Raw genomic sequence first — 13,983 nt, forward strand, 5'->3', positions numbered from 1 at the left:
TATTAGTTTTCACAATATTATAAACAAACAAACAAACAAACAAACACACAAGACAAATAAACATAAATCATAGCCTTATTAAAAATTACAGTTATTAACTTTGTTGAGTGACTTCCTCGCTTCCCCTTGGTTGAATTTCATTGCATATCTTTTTAACGGTTTTCCAAATCCCAATTTTTATGAAATTTAACTTAAACTTAACATCCTTAGATCTTCACCTTATGGAATTAAACATATTAATTCATCACTTAACATAAATAAAATCCTAAGCCCATTAAGTATCTGCAAGCTATTTTCAGTTAGTTTAACTTAACAAATTTAACTAAATAATCATTAAATTTATTCTACTCTTCCTGATACTCCTCCTTCTTCTGGTCTTTTTAGCTAACAAAATACGGGCAGCAGTTGTGGCATACAAAAACAATTTAACATCTTTCTTGGGCAGTTCCAAACCTGTTATTCCAAGAATAAAGGCCTCTGGTTTCTTTATAAATCTATATTTCAACATTTTTTTTCAATTCATTATACATCTTTTCCCAGAAGTCTTTCACGCTGGGACAGGTCCACCACATATGATAAAAGGTTCCTTCCTTTTCTTTACATTTCCAACATATATTGTCACTATTATGATATATCTTTGCAGGAGTCAAATACCACCTATACATCATTTTCATTATATTTTCCTTTAACAAAGTACATGCGGTGAACTTGACCCCTTTCTTCCACAATCTTTCCCAATCCTCAAACATTATATTATGTACCACTGTACTTTAAATGGTAAAACAGAAAAATTAATTTCCCTCTCTCTCTCTCTCTCTCTAGTGGGCAGAAGCCCTGGGGGTTTTCCAGAAAGCTGCCGACCTGATAGGCTTAGAGTCCCGGAAATCTTTGTGGGGTCAGTTCTGGTCCGCCCACCAGCGCTTCTTCAAGTACCTCTGCATTGCTGCAAAGGTCCGGCGTCTCGTCGAGCTGGCGAAGGAGGAACTGAACAAGGGCAAGGTGAGACAGAGAGAGAATTTCCCTAAAGTCTTCGATGAGCTGGATGTTTGCTGGAGGTGCTGAGAGACCACACCTCCTAAAGAAACGATCGTTTGTCACCCAGCATTAACGCTGCCGGGTATTTTTGATGATAACCGGTTTTGTCGAAAGAGTAGTCTGGGTATACGATCCTGGAAGCTCAAGTAGTAATTGCAGCTCGGCCGAAAATTTGACCCTTGGTACCACTCATTCTGGAGGGTATCTGTAATGGAAGAAAATGCTCAGCATTTGAGATTTTGACCAGGGCTAGAACCTCTAGACCAGGGGTCAGCAACCCGCGGCTCCGGAGCCGCATGTGGCTCTTTTACACCTTTGCAGCGGCTCCGGGGCGGATACTAGCGAGGGGAGGAGGCGCATTGCGCGCCCCGACACTCCCCACTGTGGCGGGCTCTGTACTGGCTGTGACGTCGCATGGGGGCGGTGCGTGCGTTAGTCACGCACCGTCCCGACGTCACCTTCCCGCCCGATTGTGGCTCCCAGTTTTTCTTTCTTCGGAAACGGGTCCAAGTGGCTCTTTTTGTCTTAAAGGTTGCAGACCCCTGCTCTAGACCCTTTTAATATGGTTTGGCATTTCTTTGTTGCATATAAAGCGGAGGCATTGTTTTCGAGACGACCCAAGCTAGGTCAAGTTAGAACTAGACTTGACAATCAGATAATTTCGATATTCTATACTTGGGCTTTGTTATTTTGATCCACACGCAACGGTATTATGATTACTTAATTGAATTTTTATACCTCCCGTCATCCAAGGATCACAGTATAAAACCACAAAAATACCTAGCATAGTAACAAACAAAAGCAACACAGTTGTACCTCGGCTCTTGAACGCCTTGGTACTCGCACGTTTTGGCTCCCGAACACCAAAAACCCGGAAGTGAGTGTTCTGGTTTGCAAACTTTTTCAGAAGCCGAACGTGAGACGCGGCTTCCGCTTGAGTGCAGGAAGCTCCTGCAGCCAACTGGAAACCGTGCCTTGGTTTTGGAACAGTTTTGGGAGTCGAATGTACTCCTGGAACGGATTAAGTTCGAGAACCAAGGAACCACTGTACCCCCAGTTTCGCTTGTCACCTTTTAGTTTTCATCTGTTGCTATAACTGTTTTCTCTGTTATATGTGAAATGAGATTCAGGCAACCCCCCATTTATGTGGGGGTTACATTCGGAGGCACCATGCATTTACAGGAAATATGCATATATCGGGGGCCGCCATTGACAAAGCCTGAAAACGCCTACTAACCCTCTGGAAACCCTTGGAAACCCCTTAAAAAAAAAAACTCCACCACAATAGCAGCCTCCAAACCTCCTTGCTAAAACTCTCAAAGTTTGGTGCAAAGGCTCGTGAAATCGCGCTCGCAAAGGATTCTGGGATTGCGCTAGCCGCTCTTTTGGGGGGGGCTGGTTTTGTGTGTGTGCGCCTTTTAAAGTGCCGCTTCCGGGTTTGTGAACGTCTGTAAACGGGGAGCTGAGCCATACAGAATCTTTACCAGACAAACCCTCTCTCTGTCCCCCCCCCCCTCCACAGTGCGTCGTGATCGGCCTGCAGTCGACAGGCGAGGCTCGAACCCGGGAAGTCCTGGACGAGAGCGAGGGGCAGCTGACCTGCTTCGTATCTGCTGCCGAGTGAGTTTGTGCGCATCCGGGGAAGGAGGGCCGCGGCCTCCCAGAACCCAGCATTTTGGAGGCTGGGCGCTGCCCCACCCACAAGCTCTCTCAACTGGGCTGGGAAGCATGGAAGCGGGGCCTTCTCGGTGGTGGTGCCCTCCCATCCGATGTCAAGGAAAAGAGTAACTATACAATCTTTAGAAGACACCTGAAGACAGCCCTGCATGGGGAAACTTTTTTAGGGTCAAATATTCTTTTATGCTTTTATATATGTTGGAAGCATCGGGACGCAGGCGGTGTTGTGGGTTAAACCACAGAGCCTAGGACTTGCCGATCAGAAGGTCGGCGGTTCAAATCCCTGTGACGCGGTGAGCTTCTGTTGCTCGGTCCCTGCTCCTGCCAACCTAGCAGTTCGAAAGCACGTCAAAGTGCAAGTAGATAATTAGGTACCGCTCTGGCGGGAAGGTAAACAGCGTTTCCGTGCGCTGCTCTGGCTTGCCAGAAGCGGCTTAGTCCTGCTGGCTACATGACCCGGAAGCTGTACGCCTGCTCCCTCAGCCAGTAAAGTAAGATGAGCACCGCAACCCCAGAGTCAGCCACGACTGGACCTAATGGTCAGGGGTCCCTTTACCTTTACCTTTATCTTTACCTATATGTTGGAAGCTGCTTAGAGTGGCTGGGGCAACCCAGTCAGATGGGCGGAGTACAAATAATGAAATTTATTATTATTATTATTATTATTATTATTATTATTATTATTATTATTATAAAACAGTGGCAGTGCTTAATAAGAATATTGGCTGGGGCCGCATGCGATATGCCTGCCCCGAGGTTCTCACTGTCGGTTCGAACCCTTTCCTCTTTCCTAACCCCCATCTCCCCTTTATAAATGAATGCTGGCTGGGTTCTGCTTCTACATTATCAAAATTAATTTTTGGGGGGGAGCGGGGAGTGTTTGTTCTCATCCACGCTCATGCGCTCACTACCGGTCTCGCTGATCAGCCTTCATGTCCCGGGAGCGGGGCGGGGTAGCTTTGGGTGAGATTGGGGCAAGGTGCATACCCATAGAAGCCCATGTTTTGCCCCCATTTGCATCAAGTGACCCCCCCTCATTTGTCCATGCATCCTTCCTTACTTTTCCCATCTCCCCCTCCCTGATTTTATTTTTTTTACCCTATCCACGTCTCAAGTCTCTCACCCTTTTGGGTATACTTGGTCACACAAACGCATCGCCCCAAGCCAGACTTGTTTTTCTCAGAACGTAAGTGTGGCGCTGTGCGTTAAACCACAGAGCCTAGGACTAGCTGATCAGAATGTCGGCGGTTCGAATCCCCGCAACGACGGGGTGAGCTCCCGTTCCTCGGTCCCTGCTCCTGCCCACCTAGCAGTTCGAAAGCACGTCAAAGTGCAAGTAGATAAATAGGTACCACTCCGGCGGGAAGGTAAACGGCGTTTCCGTGTGCAGCTCTGGTTCGCCAGAAGCGGCTTAGTCCTGCTGGCCACATGACCCGGAAGCTGTACGCCGGCTCCCTCGGCCAATAAAGCGAGATGAGCGCCGCAACCCCAGAGTTGGCCACGACTGGACCTAATGGTCAGGGGTCCCTTTACCTTTAAGTGTCAGGTGCTGTTGCGGTTGCTCGAGAGTAAGCAGGCAGGACTCCGACCTGTGTTTTACAGGCTTTATTTTCGTGCAGACTATTTACAGCGGAGAGCCCCAGGGCTCATGTCTGGCTCAATCACTCCAGAATCCGGGAGTGGTCTTTTTTTGTACCTCCCCCAACATAAAAATTTTGTTACCCCTAACCGTTTCTGCCCCTCCCTGCGCCTCAGATTACTGCGCGGGATGGGCGGTGGCAAGGGCGTGCTTTCCCCCTCTCCGGACGCTCAGGAGCGGCGTTAAGGCTCTCACTAGCATCTTCTGGTCCTTGCACCTCTTCTCCACTGGAGGCGGGACGCTCCTCCTCTCCGGAGGAGGAACTGCTTCGCAAGATTTTCGGAGGCTCCCTGTAACACAACTGCCCTTCTATTTCTCGCCTCTAAGCCCATGGCAGTTCCCTGACCGTAAGCAAAGGGCGGGTTCCAAAAAAATAAACAAATCAGATTTTTATTTGCAATCTGGTGTGCGGAAATTTCATGGCCCGGGCTGCTTTTCTTCGGCCACACTCACTGCCTGCCCCCCCCCAGCCCCAATATCTCTCCTCCCTCTCTGCTCCCCAAACCCAGTATGACTCCTAAGCTCCTTATAACTACTGGGCTACTTCCAAAGGCAGCTTCTGATTTGCTCAGCAAACCTGCCACAATCCCTCCATCGCCCGGCTTTCGTATTAGAACTCCCAAACATTCTGTGACATCACACCAGCTCAGCCAATGGGCTGTCAGAATGAAGCCAAGCGGTGGGATGCTTGTAGCATCACATCCAATCCCGAACAGGTTGTTTTTTTTGGGGGGGTTGTTTGGGTGTTTCTGTTTTGCTTTCGTGTTTCGTTCAGTCTCTGTGTCCTTCCCCTTTGGGTTTACCTCTTTTCTTTTTTAAATAAATAAATACAGTCAGCGACGGTTTGGCTCCTCCTGGCCGTAAAGAGTAAAATCTCTGCATCTCCCGACTTTTTTCAGAGGCGTCTTCCTCTCACTAATTAAGAAGCACTTTCCTTCAACCAAACGAAAAAGAGAGAGAGGAACTGGCATTAAGAGAAAACGTAAGACCCCCGGCGCTCTCCCCTCCCCTCCCGAAACCTCACCTCCTCTCCCCCCACGCCCTCCTTGCAGTGCAGTCGCTATCTGCCGCCCCCCCTCCCCATTTCTTCCCTTGCTTCCCTTCCCCCTCACCCCGTCGCCAGCCTCCACTCGTGGTCTTTCGCCACCCCATCTCCCTTTTCTTTCTATTGCTTTCTGTTTCTTTATTTCTACAGTGGTACCTCGGTTCTCAAACTTAATCCGTTCCAGAAGTCCGTTCCAAAACCAAAGCGTTTCAAAACGAAGGCGCGCTTTCCCATAGAAAGGAACGCAAAATGGATTGATCCATTCCAGACTTTTAAAAACAACCCCAAAAACAGCAATTTAACGTGAATTTTGCCTTCTAACAAGACCATCGATCCATAAAATGAAAGCAGTAATCAACGTACTGCGCTATAAAATAAATAAGACCATATTGTAGATGATGAAATTGAAAAAAAAAAAATCTTCTTACCTGCACTGATGATAGTCATTGTTTGGATTATCCATTTCCGCAGTCACACAATCAATCAATCAATCAGTAGCTGAACTAGGTTCCACGCAGTCACAGAAACAAATGAACCGAAAAAGCCTCCAAAACAAAAATGCAAAATAAAGAGCAAATACAAAAGCGCCAAACTTAATGCCTTCCGGAAGTCCGTTTGACTTCCAAAATGTTCAAAAACGGCTTCTGATTAGTGCAGGTGCCCCAGAAACAATAGCCAACAGCTCTTCTTCCAAAAAACGTTTGAAAACCGAAACACTTCCGGGTTTTCGGCGTTTGGGAGCCAAGACGTTTGAGAACCAAGGCACTACTGTATTTATCTTTTCTACTCCTTTGCAGCAGGGACTCCCAGGCATGTGTTTAATTGCCCTGGTGGTCGTGGACTTAGAATGTAGCCTCCTCCCTCCCTCCTCCTCTTCCTCCACCACCTCCTAAATGGATTTATTTTATTCATTTTTTGGAATCAAGTTGGTTTCCATCCAGCACACACACACACACACACACAGGTCTTTGCCCTAGGTGTCTCTAAATGTGTGCAGAGGAGGGCAAACCAAAATGATCAAGGGTCTGGAAGCCAAGCCTGATGAGGAGCGGTTGAAGAAGCTGGGCATGTTTAGCCTGGGAAAGAGGAGGCCGAGAGGAGATAGGATAGCCACCTTCAGATATCCGAAGGACCGTCACGTGAAAGTGGGGAGCAAGCTTGCTTTCTGCAGCTCCGGAGGGCTGACGGACCCAAATGACTAGAGAGGAACTTCGGACTCAGCTTCAGGAAGAACTTTCTGGCAGTAAAAGCCCGTTGAGCGGTAGATGGGACTCCCTCGGAAGGTGCCGGTCTCTGCTTCGCTGAAGGTTTTGAAAGAGAGTTCGGATGGTCTCCTGCCACAGATTCTTTCGACTTTGATTCCTGCATTGCAGGGAGTTGGACTGCGTTGCAGGGAGTTGGGGTACCTGCAATGAAACGTAGAATTTCAGAGCTGGAAGATACCCCAAGGGTCATCTTCCAGGAGCCTGCAATGCAGGAATCTCAACTACATAGCTGTCAACCGTCCCTTATTTGGTGGGAAAGTCCCTTATCCCAGCGCAGTCTCCCGCTGCTGTCCCTTATTGATGATGTCCCTTAAATTTCCCAGGTTTCAAAGGAAGCAGCTCCTCTCCCTCCCTCCCTGCCGGCCAGGGAGGAGGGAGGCTCCAACTGTGTTGCTTGGCTGCGTTGCTTACCCAATAAGGAGTCTAAGAACGACTGGAGGGTGGAACTTGCATGCCTTGTGCCGATCAAATCGGCCGCCTTGCCTGGGGACTCGCCTTTGCTCAGCGCTTCCCAGCAGAGAGGTGACGGTGGTTTTCCTTGCTGCGTCCCCTTTGCCGGGTTGCTGCGCTGTGGGAACCACCGCTTGAGGCTTCGTTTGGCTGCTGGCTGGGCTTTCTGCCTTTGGCTCGGGGGGCTCAGAAGTCGAACATACCTGTGCTTCGAAAATCCCTTATTTTGGCTGCTGATCCCTTATTTTCGAGGCTGCTGGTCCCTTATTTTCAAATCTGTAAGTTGACAGCTATGCTCAACTAAAGCATCCCTGACCGATGGCCATCCAACCTCTGCTTAAAAACCTCCAAGGATGGAGAGCCCACAACCTCGCAAGGGAGACCATTCCACTGCATTGCATGGGGCTGGACTTTTTGAGGATCTCTTCCAACTCCTACGATTCTAAACCTGTCCTCAGCTTTTCATTTTCAAAGAGCCCCTTTTAGCTTTTAAATTTCAAAGCACCACCTAGACTGAGTTATTATTGGGGCGCTTGTAAGCATTTTCAAGGCCCGTGACAGTCCGACAGCATTCCCTTCCCCAAAAGAAAAGAAAAGAAAAATGATTCATGGCCCAGGCGTGCGGGTGGTGCAGAACCAAAGCGGTTGACCTCCAAATTTTTCTCATTGTGATTTCTGGGGTGCTGGCTCTCTTCCTTTCTCTCCCCTCCTGTTCTTTGCCTGTCCTTAAGGCCTCGTTTTCACCCAGGCAGTTGGCCTGTCGCTCGTGTCGTTGAATGGTCTTTCATACTGGGAGGATGGGACCAAACCCGCAGAATTCCCTGCGTGTAGAAAAGCAGGGTGAAAAGGCTACAGTCCTGACATGCTAGATGTTTTCATGCGGGAATTATTTTGCATGGAGCTGCAGTGGGAACTGGGCTTTCCTTCCCCCTTTCCGATAGCCCCTTCCCTCCCTTCCGTCCGCCCCGTGGCTCCCCTCTCTCTTTAAGCGGCCTCCCTCACTTCCCCACCCTGCCCCACCTTTTATTCCAGGGAAGCAGAAGGGCCGCGGGGCCAAGTTCCCCAAAAGTTGCGACCTCACCAGCAGCAGTGTCATCAAGATCAGCTCCGACAGCAGCTCCGATTCCGAAGGAGGGATGGAGAGCGATTTCAACTCGTCCCCGGAGTCCCTGTTCGAAAACGACGACGTGATCTTCAATGGTTACGCTTGCGACGATCGGGGTGAGGGGTTGTTTGGGCTTTCTTATCGCCATTGTTAATTGCTGTCATCTTTAATCGCACCCAAAGGGACGCGGGTGGCGCTGTGGGTTAAACCACAGAGCCTAGGACTTGCTGATCAGAAGGTCAGCGGTTCGAATCCCCGCGACGGGGTGAGCTCCCGTTGCTCGGTCCCTGCTCCTGCCAACCTAGCAGTTCGAAAGCACTTCAAAGTGCAAGTAGATAAATAGGTACCGCTCCGGCGGGAAGGTAAACGGCGTTTCCGTGCGCTGCTCTGGTTTGTCAAAGTGCAAGGAGAAATCCTTCCTCCCCCGCCCCCCATGCTAAATACTCCCAACAGTTTCACATCCTTGGGCGTCCCCACGAGTTCTACCACCAGGAGAGAGGGAGAAACAAACTTCTTCTCTCTCTGCGCAGGCAACACCTCTTTGCAGAACTCCCAGAAGGAGCTGTACGGCACCGTCATGCTGGAGAACGTCGAGAAGATGAAACAGGACCTCCTGGCCAAGGCGGAGGCGCTGGGCAAAGAACTACCTCTCAACACCTTGGACGAACTGATCGATCACTTTGGGGGCCCGGAGCACGTGGCAGAGGTGGGTGGCAGCAGGCTCATGACGACGAAAATAATGATAATGTTGGGCCGGTGTCTTGTCTCTTGTAATGGGCTGGATGAGAGCCAACAGACTAAAGCTCAGTCCTGATTAAACTGAGGCTCTGTTAGTGGGGGGTTCCCTAGACCAGATGGCTGGCTCTTGGTGTTGGGAAACTGCCAGGGAGATATAGCCCATCATGGCCCCAAGCCGGGTGCCGGACGTCCATCGATCTCCTGTAGACAGGCAGATCCAGCAGTTAGCGACACGAAGCCTCAGAGATAGATAGGCTGCATTCCGGGGCTCGTGCACACTGTTTATCAGCAGCAAACGCAGCGAGAAAGCTTGCACCGCAGAAGAGCATAATTTACAGACTTTATTTAGCGTAGAACAGAACAAAGGAAAACATGACCGTTCTGAGTCAGAGTCTTCGACCCGACTGGCAAAAACGAAAGGGACATCAGCAGAACATAAACATCCTGTGAACAGGACATGTGCAGACTCTGTGACTCCCAAAGCCTGCTCCCTTTTAAGGTGGAACGGAAATATCCTAACACTTGGTGGGGTCACACTTCCCCTGAAAGAGCAGGTTCATAGCTTGGGGGTCCTCCAGGATCCTTTGCTGTCGCTCGAGGCTCAGGTGGCCTCAGTGGCCCGGAGTGCCTTCCATCATCTTTGGCTGGTGGCCCAGCTATGCCCCTATCTGGACAGGGATGTCCTGTTGTCTATGTTCTGATAACCTCAAGGTTAGATTACTGCAGTGCGTTCTATGTAGGGCTGCCTTTGGAGACAGTTCGGAAACTTCAGCCGGTGCAGAATTCAGCGGCCGGGTGGCAAGACGGTTTGAGCATATTGCGCCGATCCTGGTCCGACTGCACTGGCTGCCAATTAGTTTCCGGGCCCAATTCAAATTGCTGGTTTTGACCTATAAAGCCTTAAATAGACAGCAATTCCTCAAGGACTGCCTCTTTCCATATGAACCTACCTGGGCCCTGAAATCTTCTTCTGAGGCCTTCCTTTGTGTGGCCCCTCCTTGAGAGGTCCGGAGGGTGACAATACAAGAACAGGGCCTTCTCTGCAGTGGCTCCCCGTCTGTGGAACACTCTCCCTAGGGAAGTTCACCTGGCGCCTTCATTATACACTTTTAGGCGCCAGGCAAAAACGTTCCTTTTTAACCAGGCTTTTGGTTGATCTGATCTACATCCTATGCCCATTTAAAATGTTGTTTTTTGGGGGGGAGTCTATTGGGTTGTTGTTTTTGTCTTGATTGTGTATTTTGTGGTTTTATGTCTTGATTTTGTGAACTGCCCTGAGACCCCCGGGTATAGGGCAGTATATAAATTCAATAAATATTAAAGAGAATGATGATGATGATGACCTCCCAGCTATAACAGTTTTTTCTTTTCTGTTCCCTCTCTCACGCAGATGACTGGCCGCAAAGGGCGCCTGGTGCGGCGGCCGGACGGCTCCGTCGTCTTCGAGTCGCGAGCCGAGCAATGCCTTTCCATCGACCACGTGAACCTCAAGGAGAAGGAGCGTTTCATGAATGGAGACAAAGTGAGCGCCAGGCGGGGCTTGGAGGGGCAAGCAGGGTGCCAGGGTGGATGGGGAGCGAGGGGAGTGGAGAGATGAGCCCAAAGGGCTAAGGCTGCAGTGGTCCCGCTCCGCTAACCCAGAAGTAGTACCTCGGGTTAAGAATTTTGCTTCAGGATGAGAACAGAAATCGTGCTCCAGCGGGTCGGCAGCAGCAGGAGGCCCCATTAGCGAAAGTGGTGCTTCAGGTTAAGAACAGTTTCAGGTTAAGAGCGGACCTCCGGAACGAATTAAGTACCTAACCCGAGGTACCACTGTACTTATTCTCACATCCCACCCACTCCTGGTCTCTCCCTCTCTCTGTCCTTCAGCTCGTAGCAATAATATCTGAGGCCTCCAGCTCAGGGATTTCTCTCCAAGCGGACAGACGGGTAAAGAATCAGAAGAGGCGCGTCCACATGACGTTAGAGCTGCCTTGGAGCGCCGATCGAGCCATCCAGCAGTTTGGTGAGCATGAAGCACGGCACAGATCCCCAAGAAAGCTCGTCTCTCGTTTCAATGCTTCTCCAATCTGAAACAACGGCTGGCGGCGGTTTTGTGCAGTGCCAAAGTGACCTCCTTAGGGTGTAACCCTGGGCAGCGTGTCTGGAGGTCCTAGGCTGCCTGGACGACAAGACCCCCCTCTCAGCCTCGCTGATGGGGTCGAAAGGAAAGCAGAGCAAGACGTTTGGCACCAGCTTGGCAGCAGGTGGCGCTGTGGGTTAAACCACAGACCCTACGACTTGCCGATCAGAAGGTCGGCGGATCGAATCCCCGCAACGGAGTGAGCTCCCGTTACTCGGGGCTAGCTCCTGCCCACCTAGCAGTTCGAAAGCACGTCAAAGTGCAAGTAGATAAATAGGTACCACTCTGGCGGGAAGGTAAACGGCGTTTCCTTGCGCTGCTCTGGTTCTCCAGAAGCGGCTTAGTCCTGCTGGCCACATGACCCAGAAGCTGTACGCCGGTCCCTCGGCCAGTAAAGCGAGATGAGTGCTGCAATCCCAGAGTCGGCCACGACTGGACCTCATGGTCAGGGGTCCCTTTACCTTTATCTGGCAGCTGGAGTTGCCGGAAGGAGTTGGACAAGGTGCCATCCACCTGCCTTAGGAACTCTGCTCCAGACTTGTGAAGGGTTTACTCCTGAGCCTTCTCGTGTAGATATCCCACAGCGGAGGTTTAGGATCAGAGCTTTCCTTCTCCTAGTTGGGCTCCCTTCCTACGTGTCCCCGTCTGCCCCTCACTCCTGCTGCTAAAACATGGGCAGATAGGATCTTGGTGGAAAGCTCATCTCTTAATCCTCTAACAATGGAAGAAAGGTGCCCTGCGTTCAGCAGGAAAAGAAATTCTTCCTTCAAAAATCACTTGATTACGTAGGAAATACAGTGGTACCTTCGTTCTCAAATGGCTTGGCTCCCAAACAAATCGGCTCCCGAACACCTCAAAGCGTTCCGGTTTGCGGACGTTTTTTGGAAGCTGAACGTCTCCTGCGGCTTCTGTTTGAGTGCAGCCAGTTGGAAGCCGCGCCCTGGTTTTCGTATGGTTTCGGGAGTCGAACGGGCTCTCAGAACGGATTTTGAGAACCAAGGTGCCACTCTAGTGGATAGAGCTCAGATTCCCCGCTTGGCCAGGAAGCTCGCTGTATGTTTTGGAACACAGCCTCTGCCTTTTCCGGCTGCGTCCCCAAACCAATGGGGTCAGCCCGGGTGTTACATCGCTGGCTGCCCCACCCCTCGCTGTAGGGGGCGTTGAGAGCTAACCTTCCCTGTTTGGGGTTTCCTTCCAGGTCGGACGCACCGCTCCAACCAGGTTTCTGCTCCGGAATACATCTTCCTCATCTCCGAACTGGCCGGCGAGAGACGGTTCGCTTCCATTGTGGCCAAACGCCTGGAGAGCCTTGTAAGTCTTGGTTTGCCCCTTCCACGGAAGGGTTCCTGGGTCCATCTGCCCCCTTGGCCCCATGTCTTTGAACCAGGAAAGACCTACCGTATTTTTTGCTCTAGAATACTCCCTTTTTCCCTCCTAAAAAGCAAGGGTAAATGTGTGTGCGTCTTACGGAGCGAATGCAGACTGCACAGCTATCCCAGAAGCCAGAACAGCAAGAGGGATTGCTGCTTTCACTGCGCAGCGATCCCTCTTGCTGTTCTGGCTTCTGAGATTCGGAATATTTTTTTCCTTGTTTTCCTCCTCCAAAAACTAGGTGCGTCTTGTGGTCTGGTGCGTCTTATAGAGCGAAAAATATGGTGCATAGTGGGGGGGGCAGGCCCCTCTCCGGCCCTTGGAAATCTCTCCAGGGCACAGCTCTTTCCAGCCATAAGCGTTTCTGCCGAGCTGTAATGTGAGCTTCTTCCTTCCTTGAATTTGAAAGGCAATGGTGAAATTTACATTTCCTGCCCCGCCCTCTTTTGTCTCTGGCTGTAATGTGGCCCTTGGACGTGAACACGGCCCTTGTGGCTAAGAGAATGACCCACTTCTTGAACTGGGCACCACAGTTCAAGAAGGACACTGACAAACTGGAACGTGTCCAGAGGAGGGCAACCAAAATGGTCAAAGGCCTGGAAACGATGCCTTATGAGGAACGGCTAAGGGAGCTGGGCATGTTTAGCCTGGAGAAGAGGAGGTTAAGGGGTGATATGATAGCCATGTTCAAATATATAAAAGGATGTCACATAGAGGAGGGAGAAAGGTTGTTTTCTGCTGCTCCAGAGAAGCGGACACGGAGCAATGGATCCAAACTACAAGAAAGAAGATTCCACCTAAACATTAGGAAGAACTTCCTGACAGTAAGAGCTGTTTGACAGTGGAATTTGCTGCCAAGGAGTGTGGTGGAGTCTCCTACTTTGGAGGTCTTTAAGCAGAGGCTTGACAACCATATGTCAGGAGTGCTCTGGTGGTGTTTCCTGCTTGGCAGGGGGTTGGACTCGATGGCCCTTGGGGTCTCTTCCAACTCTAGGATTCTATGATTCACTTTGGGAGGTACTCCGGTTCAGGTCCTGTCTCGGTCACAAATTCACTGAAGCAACCTCAGAGCCATGTTGCCCTGGTCTCTTCCCCTTTCTTCACTGCTGTGTGTGTGTGTGTGTGTGTGTGTGTGTGTGTGTTGGGGGATAAGACATACGTGAAAGTTAACAGAGAAAACGTAAAGGGCTGGATCCAGGGTTTGAGGGGACCTTGATGGGCATACCTGGCAGCGGTTGGCAGCAGCAGCACTCCAGGTCCGTGCGAGAAGGTGGGACCGCCAGGCTAGGCTACTGCAAAAATATTCAACGTATTTCCTTTCCTTCTCTCTCTCTCTTCCCTTCTCAATAGGGTGCCTTAACTCACGGAGACAGGAGAGCGACCGAATCCAGAGACCTCAGCAAATACAACTTTGAGAATAAGGTGAGGGGCAAGTCGAGAAAGAAGTGAAAAATTGGGGGGGGGGGGGCGCTGGTCCAAGAGAATCTCTCTTGCCACCATAAAGCAACCTTCGCCAACCCGGAAGCTCTCCCAGAT

General features: G+C 50.4%; 1 protein-coding gene and 1 long non-coding RNA gene across 5 annotated transcripts in view; one reads left to right on the forward strand and one right to left on the reverse strand.

Annotated features, from left to right (window-relative positions):
• Nucleotides 1-13,983, reverse strand: part of LOC310697629 — a 305,101-nt gene that overhangs the window by 187,398 nt on the left and 103,720 nt on the right. The window lies entirely within an intron of this gene.
• SBNO2 (strawberry notch homolog 2) overlaps nt 1-13,983 on the forward strand; it is a 97,968-nt gene that overhangs the window by 68,855 nt on the left and 15,130 nt on the right. For all 4 annotated transcript variants that reach the window (XM_083483615.1, XM_083483616.1, XM_083483617.1 and 1 more), the window contains 9 exons: nt 823-999; nt 2,558-2,655; nt 5,251-5,333; nt 8,144-8,332; nt 8,747-8,922; nt 10,345-10,476; nt 10,824-10,959; nt 12,275-12,387; nt 13,798-13,869. In XM_083483615.1, coding sequence (XP_083339741.1) covers nt 823-999; nt 2,558-2,655; nt 5,251-5,333; nt 8,144-8,332; nt 8,747-8,922; nt 10,345-10,476; nt 10,824-10,959; nt 12,275-12,387; nt 13,798-13,869 — 1,176 coding nt within the window. The remainder of the gene's footprint in view (nt 1-822; nt 1,000-2,557; nt 2,656-5,250; nt 5,334-8,143; nt 8,333-8,746; nt 8,923-10,344; nt 10,477-10,823; nt 10,960-12,274; nt 12,388-13,797; nt 13,870-13,983) is intronic.

This window comes from Podarcis liolepis, assembly GCF_965112155.1.
Source record: "Podarcis liolepis genome assembly, chromosome: 18".
Taxonomy (NCBI): Eukaryota; Metazoa; Chordata; class Lepidosauria; order Squamata; family Lacertidae; genus Podarcis; species Podarcis liolepis.